General features: G+C 45.3%; 1 protein-coding gene across 1 annotated transcript; it reads right to left on the bottom strand.

Moving 5' to 3' along the window:
• Positions 1-595: 595 nt before the first annotated feature.
• LOC140355952 (protein NLRC3-like) lies at positions 596-9,157 on the bottom strand. The gene is made up of 5 exons (XM_072440616.1): positions 6,172-9,157; positions 5,690-5,857; positions 5,462-5,623; positions 4,928-4,974; positions 596-1,758 (listed from the first exon to the last, which is right to left on the bottom strand). Exons 1-5 carry the CDS (start codon positions 7,959-7,961, stop codon positions 1,199-1,201), a joined length of 2,727 nt encoding a protein of 908 aa, XP_072296717.1. The 5' UTR covers positions 7,962-9,157; the 3' UTR covers positions 596-1,198.
• Between the last annotated feature and the right edge of the window lie 6,397 nt (positions 9,158-15,554).

The following is a 15,554-nucleotide window of genomic DNA, read 5'->3' as shown; positions in this document are numbered from 1 at the left end:
TTTGAAGTGATTTCGATCAAAACTGGAAGAGAAACTGCCAAATGTACGACGAGGTTCACATTTGTCAGCGCCGAGTTTATCCAATATGGCCGACTTCCTGTATGACTCAGGGTGGGTTCATAATATTAATTTTTACATGTCCTCACATTAACTATTTTTTGGAGTGAGCGTCATATTTTTACGGCCACTTTTTTGGCTTCGGGCTCCCATTGGCCCCATGTTATTTGATTTTTGAGGTGGTGCTACTGAGCCGTCTTTCAATATTTTTTCACGAAACCTTCACTCAAAATTAGAGCTCACGGAGTTCTAATTTTCGATACCACCCACGAGCATATCCATCTTTGTTTAGTACTCGATTTTTGCGTTTTTCAACCCCTCGGTACCAATTATAATAAGTCCCTCGCCGGGACGATACTCGTCCTTCGGCTCGGGCCTAATAATGATAAAATGTTTGAGAATGAGTGTGACAGTTTCTGACTCCATGAGAGTTTAGTCAGATTTGACATTCCTTTTTGAAGCGTGTCAAGAAATTAGACATACACCAATGCTATTCCTTAACACACAGAGAACAAAATTCAACTTAGAATATGAAACGACACAGAAACATCAGACGTTTGTGTAGCATGCATGGGAGAAACCGCCGGGCCGGGTCAACCCGGCTGTTGTAAGCAGCCTGGGTGACCCTCCTCGGTCTCACAACGTTTTTTCTCATGCAGGTTGGTTTTATTAGAAATCATGAAATAGGCGGGTCACATTTCTCATTGGTCAGCTTCACATCAAGGCACTTGTCTTTCACAACAGTCGGTATTTTCCGTAGAGATAAAGCCTCCCCTGGGGTGTTACACCCCCTCCCTAGAGTAAACATTCTCTGCTCCATCTTTACGATACCTTCACAAATGCAGTTTGTCACATGCCGTTTTTCTCTTAGACTAATGATGCAGATGATATATCACTATTATGCAGATAAAATACATCACAGAAATATAATCATATATTTACATTTTATCACAAAGCGTTTCAATGTAAAACAGAAATAATTGTTTGATTCGTCGAACACTAAAATAATCTTGACAAAATAATATGAATAATAAAATGCTCATTGAAGTTAAATGTTTTTTCTAAATGTGTTTGTGTTTGGGATGAGACCAGACTAACAGGACCTGAAGTGTCAGTCCTCCAGGGGGCGCTGTGTGCTCAGCTACATCAGAGACACTGAACTGTCAAACCACCTCAGTCTAAACCCAGGAAACAGAGGCTCAGTGAAGGAGGAGCTGAAGGTGTGGAGGTGGGACAGTTCTCCACCAGAGAGGACCTGATAGAAGGACAGAGCTCCAGCCTCAGAGTCCAGGAACACGCCCACTCTGGAGGTGTTTGGAGAAAACTGAGGTGACAGCGCATATCTTCTAAAATTTGGCTTGAACTCATTTCTTTCTTTCTCATTGTGCATAAAAGAATATTCACCTCTACAGAACTTCATCCTCCAGGACTGATCATTGAGTCCAAACCCACACTTCTCACTATCTCCTCTCCGTCTGATTCCTCTGTAACTCACTGCTACATCAACGTCCCCCAAGCACTGCACCTCCCAGTAACAGCGCCCCCTCAGGCCGGAGGAGGCCAGGACCTGAGGACAGTCTGTGAATCTGTCCTCATGATCTGGAACTTGTTCTGACTCAGAGAGTTCCACAGTCCGTTTGTCCTCAGACAGATGGAGTCTTCTGTGTGCCGTGTTTGGATCCAGAGTGAGCTCACAGTGATCTGAAACACAAAGACACATTTAAAATGTGATGATTTAAACAGGTTAGTGAGAGTAAATATGAAGTGTGAAAGTGCTGTTTCTTCTCAAAGGTAAATCAATGATAATGAGGTGGTTGGAGGCTCAGCTCATGTGTGATCAGCTTCAGCATGTTTAGTTTGGCTCAAAACCTCATCCGTGTTTTGAACTGGGACGTTCAGTTTGTGCGGCTCCAGATCCAATACTGATCTTTAATGTTTGTTCTTTACGATACTGATCCGATACTGATCTGATACCGATCTGATCTTCCTATATTTCATGTTTTGACCCTTAGTTTAGTCTGATCTTGAGCCTTTATAAAACATGAAGAACACAAAGCTGAATTTGGCTCCAGTTTAATTCCATGACGACAGTTTCAATATGAATATTGCAGAATAGTGTTTTAAAGTGGTCCACAGCTTCAGAGCATCACACTCACTGTGACAGACACATTGATGGATTGATGCAGGTCAAATGAGATGTGCATTTATATATTTGTGAATAAATCATTGGTGGACGACCTAAACTGTGCTTTCTTCACCTGTGAATGTGGATGTTTTTCAGACGTTCCACATTCTGCTTTGGAGCCTCTCAAAATCCACATTTATTCAAAGACAGATTTGTTCTCATCAATTCTCATTTATAAACATGAACGTTGAGATGACATGATTGACAGTTTAAAAGTGGGCGTGGTGTTCAGGGGAGATGTCCGTGGACACAGTGTGGATATTTGCTCCAACTAAAAGACTCTTTAGGCCCTTTTTACTTTAGTTTTTAGACTTGTTTTAGACCGGAGCGCCAAGGCACACGCATTTCCCGAGTCCTCACGGAGCGAGACGAGCCGGTCGTGACACACGGCTGTAAAAACACAAGATTCTATCAAGTCAAAGTACAGCACATTTACTATGTTGTGGAGACACCAGATTGTTGAACTTTAGCCTTCTTCTTTCACCAATAAGTGACTTTTGACTCCTTTGACTCGTCTACTGCCTCTTAAGTCTCTCACACACATGGATTGTAGAAGAACAAGCAACATTTTTAACTGGAACAAGAAAATATGAGCACATTTCTCCTATTTTAGCTTCACTCCACTGGCTGCCCGTCCATTTTAGGATTCATTTTAAAACTCTTTTATTTACTTTTAAAGCATTAAATGGTCCTGCCCCTCCTGACCTCTCCGAGCTGCTACACCCCTACACTCCCAGCCGTTCCCTCAGGTCAGCTGACCAGCTCCTGGCAGTGCCACGGGCTAAAGGTCAGAGGTGAACGAGCCTTTGCAGTGGCAGCTCCAGTGGAACAAAGTGCCACTCCCCATAAGAAAAGCCTCTTTTTAAATCGCTTCTAAAAACATCTGTTTTCTCTGGCTTTTAACTCCATGTAGTGTGTTGATTGTATGTTTTATATGTGTTGGGAGGGCAGCACCTTTTTATTTATTTTATTTTGTTTATTTTTATTGCATTGATTTTAGTGTGTTTGTTTGATTTAATTTTCTATTTGATTTTGTTTTTATATCTTATTTTATTACTTTTATCCTATTTATGCCTCTGTAGTCTTTTACCTGCTGTGAAGCACTTTGGAACCTCTGGTTGTGTAAATCGTGCTGTATAAATAAAGTGGATTGGGTTGGATTGGAAAATACACAACTTTATTGATTTAGGATCAGATTTTGCTCCAACTAAAAGACTCTTTAGGCCCTTTTTACTTTAGTTTTTAAGACTTGTTTTAGACTGAAGCGCCAAGGCACACGAATTTCCCGAGTCCTCACGGAGCGCTTTAATTCATATTAAATGATATATTAATATATCTTGAGTAACAGTTAATATGTAAAACGCAGCCTAATTGTGTCTCAGACATAAACATATCAGTGTTTATTTGTGTCTGATACAATATGTCTTTGTGTCTTACATTCAATTAAAAAAGTCAAAGGTCCAAACGTGACTGTGTCATATTAAATAATGATTGAGACACGTCAATATCTCTTTGTGATATGAATCCATTATTATTTGTAGAAAGGATGAACAAAAACAAGTCAAAGACATTTCTTACATTAATACATGACATGTCCTCTGAGTGCGCCATCTAGTGGTGAAATCAGCCTTATTCAAAAGTGACTCCTACTTATTTCTTCTTTATTTTCAGCTTTAATTGGCATGAAAACACAATAAACAGTAATAAACGTGTAGTTTGGAAGAGAAAAAGAGCATAGATCATGTGACGTCTGCAGAGCTGAGCCGATGGTGCCCAGGCACATTGTACTCACAGCTCCTCAGTGTTTCTGCTGCTCTGGACTTCAGCCTTAACATTAGCAGTGACCGCTGCGTGTGGACCACGTGAGGACCATATGCACTTGTATGGAGCCCATCTAGTCACAGGTTCTGATCCCATACTCAAACATACATGTGTCTGTGTGACGGGGAAAAGGGTGGAGTCTGTGGGAGCTGTGGTGGAGGAGGACCAGGGCATCAGGAGTAACTCAACAATGTGGGCTCAGGAGTAACCGCAGCAACAGCCTCCTCTCACTGCCACCAAGAACACGGCCTTTTAAGACATCGTTTGTCCCGTCTGCCGTGTCCAGGGCCCAAGCCTTCAGGGGCTTTTTCATCTTATATATGTTGTTTTATCATTGTTCATCGTTTGATGTTGCACCGAATCACCAAAGCAAGTTCCTATTTTGTGAATTATGTTCATTGACAATAAACCTTTTCTGATTCTAATTCTGATTCTGACTTCTTCTTTTGCATTTACCCCTTGACTACAGATGACACAAACTGCAGCACAAACAGACGGGCAAAGTGTGAGCGGCGGCCGAGGCGTCGGAGCAGGACAATATGTTTCCAAGTCCAATTCATGACGACAGACGAGTACGAGAGCGAAAGCTCAGGATAAAGAAGACGCCATCATAAATCTGTCTTATAATAATAAGGTATTATCATGTTTACCTGTAAGATTAGGAGAATAAAGATGAATGTAAAGATCGCCCTAGTTCAAATGTAAAGTTGGACAGTTCCTCCAGTGAAACAGTTTCAGTCTGATGTTTGTGGAAGTTGCTGCTTGTCAAACCTCTAAATGTGTCGATAAGTTCAAATAAAAACATCAGATCTACAGCTGTGAGTCTTCTACATGTGAAGTTGTACCAAATAAAATACTACTCACATTTTCTAAGACCTGGAACCATCCAGCGCTTTCCAGAAGGATCCAACCTGGAAAACACAAGTCTAGTTTAGACCAGAACCTGGACCAACCCCTGAACCAGGACCCACACCTGACAGACTGTAGGGGGCAGTGTGGTCTCACCTGACAGACTGTAGGGGGCAGTGTGGTCTCACCTGACAGACTGTAGGGGGCAGTGTGGTCTCACCTGACAGACTGTAGGGGGCAGTGTGGTCTCACCTGACAGACTGTAGGGGGCAGTGTGGTCTCACCTGACAGACTGTAGGGGGCAGTGTGGTCTCACCTGACAGACTGTAGGGGGCAGTGTGGTCTCACCTGACAGACTGCAGGGGGCAGTGTGGTCTCACCTGACAGACTGTAGGGGGCAGTGTGGTCTCATCTGACAGACTGTAGGGGGCAGTGTGGTCTCACCTGACAGACTGCAGGGGGCAGTGTGGTCTCATCTGACAGACTGTAGGGGGCAGTGTGGTCTCACCTGACAGACTGTAGGGGGCAGTGTGGTCTCACCTGACAGACTGCAGGGGGCAGTGTGGATCGTCCCGTAGTGCGGTCAGTCTCTCTGCTGAGGGTCCTGGATGGTTGTAGCTCAGGTCTAACTCTCTTAGATGGCAGTGGGTGGAGCTTAGAGCTGAGGCCAGATAGGCCGCGCCCCTTTCTGAGACCAGACATCCAGACAGCCTAAAGACACACAGCATTACACTCATGTGGAAACAAGGGGCAGAGTGCATGATGGGAGTGTCTCACCTGAGAGTCTCCAGTCTGCAGGGGGCGCTCTTCAGTCCATCACACAGCAGCTCCACTCCTGAGTCCTGGAGGTCATTTTGACTCAGGTCGAGGTGTGTGAGACTGGAGGAGCTGAGGACTGAGGCCAGAGGACCACAGATGCTGTTTGTCAAGTTACAGCCGGACAGACTGAGGACAGAGAGGGAGATTAGAGCGCACTCACACCTGATCGTGAACAAAGTGTCAACTATGAGGTCCGTTTGGCCGATGTCAGTCTGATTTGTGCTTCAGTGATGCTGCTGGAGGAAGTGGACCTTATGAAAGTCTGTGTGTAGTTGAACTTTAGGATTATATGGCCTCAAGGACATGTTTATGTACCAGTGTTTTCACATTTTAGCTGCTTTTGTTGGACACATTACCCTGGAATGTTCTGCCGTTTGTATTTAGGGTAGACTTAGAGTTGAGAGTGTTAACCACTCTGCCACAGTGTAGTTTGTACTCACATGGCTTTGGTGGAGGCCTTGATAACCGGCAGCAGATTCAGCAGAGCCTTCTCTGAGGGACAGTATTTCCTCAGGTCAAACTCCTCCAGGTCTGAGTCTGTAGACAGTAAGAGAAAGGCCAAGGCTGACCACCGAGCAGGAGAAAGTTTATCTGCCTTCAGGCGTCCTTCTCTCAGGGTGTTTTGGATGTCCTGCACCAGACTGCGGTCGTTCAGCTCGTTCAGACAGTGAAACAGGTTCAGGCTTTTCTCTGTAGACAGACCCTCATCATTGAGCTTCTGTTTAAGGTATTTTACTGTCTCTTGATTGGTCTGAGAGCCACTTCCTGTGTGAGTCAGCAGACCCTGCAGCAGCCTCTGATTGGTCGGCAGAGAAAGGCCCAGGAGGAAGCGCAGGAACAGGTCCAGGTGTCCGTTTGGACTCTTTAAGGCCTGGTCCACAGCAGAGCTAAAGAAGGCTTCTTCAGAAGAGTTTGATGGGGACAGCAGGTTCTCTCCAGAGCTGAGCAAGGTCTGATGGACGTGAAGAGCAGCCAGAAACTCCTGCACACTCAGATGGATGAAGCAGTAGACCTTATCCTGGTACAGCCCTGGCTCCTCTCTAAAGACCTGTGTGAACACTCCGGAGTACACTGAGGCCGCTGCAGCGTCCAGCCCACACTCGCTCAGGTCACACTGGTAGAAGATCAGGTTTCCTTTCTGTAGCTGCTCAAAGGCCACTTTTCCCAGAGACTTCACCATCTCCCTGGTCTCTGGAGTCCAGTGAAGGTCTGTCCCTGATTCTTGGTGATACTTGATGTTCTTTACTTTGGCCTGCACCACCAGGAAGTGGACGTACATCTGTGTGAGAGTCCGTGGCAGCTCTGGTTCCTCTGTTTGTTCCAGAAGCTTCTGTATAACTGTGGAGAGGATCCAGCAGAAGACCGGGATGTGACACATGATGTGGAGGCTGCGGAAGCTCTTGATGTGGGAGAGAACAAGTGTGACCTGCCGCTCGTCTCTGAACCTCTTCCTGAAGTACTCCTCCTTCTGCGGGTCGGCGAACCCTCGCACCTCTGTCACCATGGAGATGCACTCAGCAGGGATCTGATTGGCCGCTGCGGGGCGCGTGGTTATCCAGAGAAGAGCGGAGGGAAGCAGGCTCCCCCTGATGAGGTTTACCAGCAGCACGTCCACTGAGACGGACTCTGTGGGGTCGCTCAGGACCCGGGTTTGGCTGAAGTCCAGAGGAAGTCTGCACTCGTCCAGACCGTCAAAGATGAAGAGCACCTGGAGCTGTTGGAAGCTGCAGAGAGCGTTGGATGGACTGAAGAAGTGGTGCAGCAGCTCCACCAGGCTGACCTGTGTGTCTCTGAGCACATTGAGCTCTCTGAAAGTGAACGGGAACAGCAGCTGGAGCTCCTGGTTGGTCCTACCTTCAGCCCAGTCCAGACTGAACTTCTGAGTCAGCACCGTTTTCCCCACGCCAGCCACGCCCTTCGTCAGCACGACTCTGATTGGTCCCTTTGTCTGTGCTCTCATTGGTTCTTCTCCGATTGGGAGTTTAAACATGTCTTCACACTTGATGGCGGTCTCTGCAGAGGCCGGTTTCCTGGTCTCGATGTGTCTGACCTCATGTTGCTCTGTGGCCTCTCCCTCTGTGATGTACAGCTCTGTGAAGATCTGCTTCAGTTCAGAGGAGTTTCCTTCTTTAGCGATGCCCTCACACACACAGCTGAACTTCTGTAACAGACAAGTCTTCACTTCTCCCTGAACCTTAGAACACAGACCTGTAAAAAGAGAAATCTGCATCAGACGTGTAACTGGACACAGTTAGAGCAGAGAGAGCTCTGGAGATTTTATGAAATTCAACCCACTGTTACGGCCCCCGTCCTCCCTGTTGTGTGTTTGACTGTAATGTTCCCTGTTCCTGTTTCCTCTGGTTGATGGGCCAATCCACAGTCTTCACCTGCAGCCAGTCCCAGTATTTAAGGACCTGTTGCAGCTGCACAAGGCCATTTGTCTTCTCGTTCATCAGGGCTGTGGTGGTAGCGACTGACTTTGAGTTGAGACATTTGTAGTTTGTTTGTTTGTTTGTTATGTGTCTCCTTTTAAGTTGTCACTTTGATTCTGTTCATGGGCCTTTGTTTAGTTTGTCCTGTGTGACTAGTACCTTTTGGAGACGCTTAACTTGTTTTCTTAGTCGTGTCTGTGTTTGTTCATTTACCTTTGTGTTCCTGTTTATTGAACAAACTTTATTTCACCATTGAACATCTTGGTTTTATTACTTCTTTTACCCTCGCAGTTATAACACGCACACTTTGAAACATCAGAAACATTTGAATCCAGATAATCCTTTCTGATCAGTCCTTTTCAGCCAATAACAGCTGTAGCTCATCACATGAAATGTGCCTGTACCTAAAAAACCTGGAGCATCTGAACTGAATGATTTTCACCCAATAGCACTTACCTTCACTTTATGTAAGAGTGTGGAGCAAACTGTGAGTAAAAACATCATGTCGTCTATATCTAACTGTTTGGACATCTAACAGTTTGCATATGAAAGTCAGAAGTACAGAAGATGCAGCCATCACTCTATATAACACCTTAGCAAAGCACCTTCAGGCCCCTGACCATTATGCTAGAATCCTCTTTGTGGACTTTACATCAGCTTTCAGTTCTATGCGTGTACATATTTGACTGAACAGGCTCATGGACCTCGGTGTTAATGGAGGCATTATCAAATGGGCCAGAGACTTTATGTCCAATCGTTCCAAAGAGATATTTATCCTACTCTGGGTAGGCCCTGCCCACTGGGCGGGACCTTCCAATGAAAAGGTGTTATTGGTTTCAACAGAAACTAAACCTCTTTGTTTTCTATCAAACTAGCCTCTTTGTTTACAATCAGTCCTTTAATGGACTATCAGTAGTGATGCAGACCTAAACCCACGTTCAGGTTCAAGTCCGGATTCGAATCCAGAGCATTAGGTTCAGGTCCGGACTCATTAGGTCCGGACCTAAACCATGCCATATTTGCATAATGTTATAACAGCATAACACAAGCTACTTGGCTAAATTATGTTGAAGACACTTGAACAAGGACGACTATCAAACACAAGCCTTAACTGCAGATTGAAATAAACTCAACTTGTCTGGTTTATTCACAGTTTTTAACAGAAGTTACAACTTACAAATCACAAGCTACTAGCTACGAGCTAGCTGCTAAACTATAGCTTAACTAACAGTTAACACACATTCATGTGTTTTACTTGAGGAACAAGAGCATGTTGAGTATTGTTGACAGGGTCAGTCGGGGTCAAGGGTCAAAGCAGCTGTTTCATCTGATACAATGTTTTGCCTTTAGACACATTTCCATCTTTAATGTTACAGATCCATTGGCATCAAAAGTCAGGTAAAAACCTTCAAACAGACAAAACACCAGTGTAAATAATTAAATAACAGTGTAAAATAACAGAGTTATAAAAACTAGTATAAAAGTCAACTAGAATCACTATAAAGCATCAACTTAGCAGTATCAAAAGTAGAATATGAAAATATTTTACACAACACATCAAAATAATACATCATATTAGCAGCATTAAACACCAGACCAGATTTAACAACTGTAGAATACAAATACAAAATATAAACTCCAATTAATGAATGCAGCAATTAAGCAATATTACTTTGACTTTCCTTTGTATTTACTTAATGCCAAATACATCTCACCACAACATAACACTTAAGTTATTTCATTCATATTTACACAAAGCCCAAAGCACAACCCAGACAAGACCAAGCTGACCCCGCCCCTTTAACCATCACAACATGGCACGCGGCGGCCACAGCTTAAACAGTTCAGATAAAGCCAGCGATCTCACCGGCTTCACTTCAATGTTCACATGTGGACACACGGTTCTGCAGCTCGACACGTACCAGGCGCTCCCGTCTCTCGCATCTTTAAACTTATTTCACCGGCTTTAACTTCTGCCCGGAAGACGCGTGCGTCACTAATTAGGGTCCGTGTGCGCTATTGACGGCGGCGCATGGCAGTGTTTACGTCCAGCGCAAATTTCGCGATCAATGGAAGGTTTAAGATGGTTTAGATTCTAGAACGAAAAGGATATAGTATGTGAGTGCTATATTTTTTTATGAGTCCAGAACCGAATCACCGGGGTTTTTACAAGTCCAGATCCGGTCCGTCGTAGCGGTACACATCCCTAGATACATTATGAAATGTTGAGTGTGACATGCAGATCGTGTATATTTCTAATTGTTTTGATGAAACCAAAGGTAAATAGTTTTCATATTCGTATTATAACAGAAGAATGGTGCATTTGGAGCTCCGCCCCTCTGGTCACCTGACTGTCCAACACACAGAGGGTCCTGATGCCTCTGGTGGACTGTTCGGCTGCTCCGCCGTGACAAAACCTAATATCTAAAGCTAGTTTGTCTCACGACACGTGCTGCTTTCAGGTGAGTAAAGTCCCCGCTCTGAGGGATTATAGACACTTCAAACACCACAGGGACTAGAACAGTGTTTGATTTAGGTTAGCTCCACTTTAAAGGAGCTTTAACTGTGAGGGGCTGCCACACTCTGTTGTAGCTGGACCCAAGACCCTCACACCTTCACAGAGTTCTTAAGCCACGTTTGGACTGGCCCCGGCCCCTCAGACCGGTTTAGAGTTCTTTGGAACGGTTTGCTCCATGCTCAGGGCGCTGAGCAGCAGACGTTACACAAATATAAGAAATACAAAATCTAATCTAAAACCTGAATTATACCTTTGACAAGATGTTTAAAGGCTCGAAATAACAAATGAGCTGAAAACCAAGTGCAAAAGCCACTCTCAGTACTTGGGTACTCAGCCCCCAAAATGTTTGACTTCAGTGCAAAGCCTCTACGCAGAGTGCCGTGCTGCGACAAACAGAAAACAGCTGTTGCTAACGTGCTTTGCCTGCTTTGTGTGGCTAACGTGCTTTGCTAGCTTTGTGTTGCTAAGGCTCAACTTATAAGTTAGCATCAGTGTAAACGTGGCTTTACTGTTCTGCAGCCGCTGGACCAGCTGCTCCTGGTCCATCCTCCTCAGGAAGTCCAGGGTGATGTTCAGAACCGCCTCTCTGCTCGACTCCTCCTCCTCACTCTCAGAGCATTCTGGGTAATCTGAGGCCAGGAGCCTGTGGAGCCTCTGCAGCTGCTGTTTGACATAATCCAGGACCTGCTCCTCCAGACGCTGAAACACAGAGAACACAGAGGAGCAGGTCAGGCCCTGGGATCCACTCTGCAGGTGGAATCTCCTCTAAATGTTTCTGACCATGTGACGCTTTTGGTACAAACCTTGAAAACAGAGTCCAGGTCACAGTCTCCTCTGGGGCCCTCTGCGCTCTCCTCTCTGTGGGACAAACAAACCAATGATACAACATTACACTCTGTCCACTGCAGAACATCAGAGCCAACAAACCCCCGACGGGAGCAACAGGAGCGACAGGAGCGACAGGTGTTGAGAAAAACGTCTTTAAAGAAACAGGATTTGGAGAAGGTTCTTGAGGGACTTACTCTGAATCTGGTCCTGGTTCTTTAAACGATGGAGGTTCATGTCTGGAGCGGTCACTCTTTAAGGACAGGTGGCTCTGTCTGGACCTGGAAACATCAGCTCAGTCACAGAATAAACTGCAGAAGGTTCTAACCATCCAGTCCATACACCAGAGCTTCTCAAACTGTTTCTGCTGCGATCCCTTTAGGGGATTGTTAGTGAGAGCCCGGGACTGTGTGTCTGACACTCGGACCTGCAGTGTGGGGGCGCCCCAGGGCACTGTCCTCGCGCCCTTTCTCTTCACCCTTGACACTGCAGACTTCAGACATGACACGGACAGCTGTGTCCTGCAGAAGTTCTCTGACCACTCTGCCATCATCGGACTCATCACGGACGACGATGATGCGGAGTACAGAGGACTGGAGCAGGACTTTGTGGACTGGTGTCAGCGGAACCACCTCCTCATCAACGCGGGGAAGACCAAGGAGATGGTGGTGGACTTCCGCAGACGCCACGCCCCCCTCACCAGTGAACATCCAGGGACGGGACATTGAGAGAGTGACTCATACAAGTACCTGGTGTTCATCTGAACCACAAACTGGACTGGACTCATAACACAGACGCACTGTACAGGAAGAGCCAGAGTCGGCTCTACCTCCTGAGGAGACTCAGGTCTTTTGGAGTGACAGGGCCACTCCTGAAGACCTTCTACGACTCTGTGGTGGTATCAGCTCCTGTAGGCGTGGCCTGCTGGAGCAGCAGCATCACAGAGAGGGAGAGGAAGAAGCTGGACAAAGTCATCAAGACGTCCAGCTCCGTCCTGGGCTGTGCTCTGGACTCGGTGCAGGAGGTGGGGGACAGAAGGGTCCTGGCTAAACTCACATCTATGCTGGACCATGAGTGTCGCCCCCTGCAGGACACTCTGTCCACTCTGGAGAGCAGCTTCAGTGCCTGATCCACCCTCGCTGTGTGAAGGAGACGTGCTAGCCCTGAACACGTGCAATACTGACTTAACCATGTGCAATACCGTCATATTCATGTGCAATTACTGTCACACTCACACGTTATTAATGTCATTCATGTGCATATAACTGATGTAAATAAGAGTGTTTATTATTATTAGTATTATTTGTCTTATGCCAGCTATTTTTATTTGTATTATTATATTTTATCTTTATTTTCTTCTCTCCATTCCCTATTAAGATATGAGAGGAGTTTTGTTAATAAGAGTTTTTGTTTTTGTACATAAGAGTTCTTCTATTAAGAGTGTTTTTTAAACTTCCTATAAGTTATCTGTCCTTTCCCCCTGTATCTACTGCGTTGTAACACCAACATTTCCCCATGTGTGGACAATAAAGTTATATCTTATCTTATCTTGTTCACGCCCCCCACAGCCTCCAGAAATATAAACTCATCAAATAAAACACATGCACTTTTACTATAAATGCCTCAATTAAAGGCGTAATGGACGATTTTTTGGCCCAAATCTGAGTCTCATTTCCTCGTGGCGTGGACGGCCGATTAGTCCTGCCACGTATCAATCATAAAACGCACCTACTGCTCACCTGCAGCCTCTTTCTGGCTCGTCTCCAGGACAGCAGCACGTTTCACTGTGTCTAAGCGCATGGATCTATCATAATATAGTTCCCTCCGTGTACAGGACAACATTAAGACAGAGAAAGACAGTTTGAGCTCAGAAGAGACGGAAATCTACGGAGACGAGAGACGCGATGTGATCCGTCGCGCTAATAAACAAACGCACGTGTTGCAACGAGGCTTTGATGTGCCTCCGCAGGGGATGAGTGCACATGCGAAAAATCCTCCTTTATTCCTTTAACCTTAAATACACAGCAATAATGAGAGTTTGACATAAATTACATTCATTTTTAGTAAAAGTGTCACTCTCTCTTATGGTTATAGGAACTCTGAACTGCACATGAGAAGGTTCTGGGGTCTTACTCTGAATCTGGTCCTGGTTCTTTAAACGCTGGAGGTGGATCTTTAGAGCGGTCACTCTTTAAGGACAGATTCCTGGGTCTGGACCTGTAAAACACAGTCACAGCTGTTGTTAAAGCTGCTGCTGCTTCACTGAACTGTAACTGTCTAAAGTGTGAAGAGTCAGACTCACGGTGGATCAGTGCTGCCCCCTGGAGGCGGCTCCTTCACAGAGTCACTCATCATGGACCTGAGGAAAAGCACAGGAAACAGTGACTGAGACTGAGCTCACTTTACTCACACTAAAGTTTCCTTTATTCATGGGAAACACAGTGGTCACATATAGAAATAAGTCATTTAAATACAACGTAAAGTGCCTTTCATCTGGCTGTTTGTGTCACATTAAATGTACTTTATGAGTCAGAAAGTTTGATGTGATAAAGCTGCTCTCTAGAGTCACAGTGAGTCATTTGTGAATAAATGACTTGTTTGACCTCATCAATAATCATCAAATCTAGAATAAATTGACTCTGATGAGGATCATTCCGTCTCAATGGATTTAAACGCTCTAATATATTTGGAGAGGCTTTTAGAAAAATGATCAAACTGAACAAGAGACGTCCATAAGAATAACCCAGACTGTGGCATTAGTCCAGGATAAAGCTCAGTTTGTCTCTGTTGTTGTTGTTGTTGTTGTTGTTGTTGTTTTATGGCGGTTGGCATCCGAGTGTTGCAATACCGCCAGACTTTATTCCTCAGACGTTTCGTAGTCCTCAGACTCTGTCGTAGTCCGTAAAAGTACTCCTCCCATTGCTTTGGCGTTACAAAGCCCATGAGGTCATGATATGTTTTTGTGACTAGAATAGTTGTTGTGTCAGAGACCAACCGGCTTTATTCCAGGGAGACTCTTCTTCATCTTCCTCTCCCTCTTTGACGTTCGGTGCTTTGGAAGTACAAAGCCCATGAGATCATGGGACGTCTTTGTTGTTTTACAAAGCCCATGAGGTCATGGGACGTCTTTGTCGTTTTATCCTTTAGAAGTCCTTCTTCCATCACTTTGGCGTTTCTAGGCCCATGAAGTCCAAGCGCGTTAGAACATCCTCTTGCTCCTCATCCTCGGCTCAGTCTCCAACACCCCCCACCTCTATTGCACTTTCCGCACCGGTCCCCATATCATAGCGGGTCCCACCCCCATCATTCAGACAAACCAACTCCCATTGATTGATAAAACCCTCTACCACCTGCCCATACCTATCGGTACCACTACCGCCCCACAAAGCGCTATGCGCATTAAAATCCCCACACCACACGGCCTTTCCCCGAACATCCTTACCGATACTATGTAAGGACTCTGTTAAACTTCCACGTTACAAAAGCTCTTTAAAACACTTTAAAGCTCTTTAAAGCTCTTTAAAGTTCTTTAAAGCTCTTTAAAGCTCTTTAAAGCTCTTTAAAACTCTTACATTTGTGTTTTAGAACACGAGATCCGTCGAGTGTCAGTTTGTGACTCACATTTCTCTTACTTTCACTTTCCTCCAAAAACACGCACACGACTAAAACCGGATTAAAAGATATAAAAGAGATATAAAAGAGGCTTTGAATTAAAGTCACTCACGTTGTGTCGCTTCTTGGTCTCACTTCTCAGTCTGAGGAGATTTTTTTGCTCCTTAAAACTCTATAAACGTCTCTCAAGTTCGAAATAAACGCGGAGCAGAAACTGCGTCAGGTGTTCAAGTTTATGTCGCAGGTAGGTTAGCGGAAGTGGGCGGGGCTTGGGCTTCCACTCGCTTTAGCTCGGAGCATTTGTACTTTATTATGTGTCCCATACCACACGCAGGGGCCACACACGCAGGGGCCACACGCAGGGGCCACAAAACGCAGGGGCCACACACGCAGGGGCCACACGCAGGGGCCGTACTATAAAACGGCTCCGCTTTCC

The sequence above is a fragment of the Eucyclogobius newberryi genome, unplaced genomic scaffold, assembly GCF_026437365.1.
Source record: "Eucyclogobius newberryi isolate DKJ021-1_F unplaced genomic scaffold, fEucNew1.0.hap1 SCAF_12, whole genome shotgun sequence".
Taxonomy (NCBI): domain Eukaryota; kingdom Metazoa; phylum Chordata; class Actinopteri; order Gobiiformes; family Gobiidae; genus Eucyclogobius; species Eucyclogobius newberryi.
Note: the sequence above shows the minus strand (reverse complement) of the source record. Positions and strands in the feature narration are given on the sequence as shown.

Coding starts and splice junctions, on each gene's coding strand:
- LOC140355952 (XM_072440616.1), bottom strand. CDS start 7,961: ATGCAGATTTCTCTTTTTACAGGTCTGTGTTCTAAGGTTCAGGGAGAA. Junction 5,858..6,171: donor AAGGCCTCCACCAAAGCCAT/GTGAGTACAAAC, acceptor CTCTGTCCTCAG/TCTGTCCGGCTGTAACTTGA. Junction 5,624..5,689: donor TGCAGACTGGAGACTCTCAG/GTGAGACACTCC, acceptor GTGTGTCTTTAG/GCTGTCTGGATGTCTGGTCT.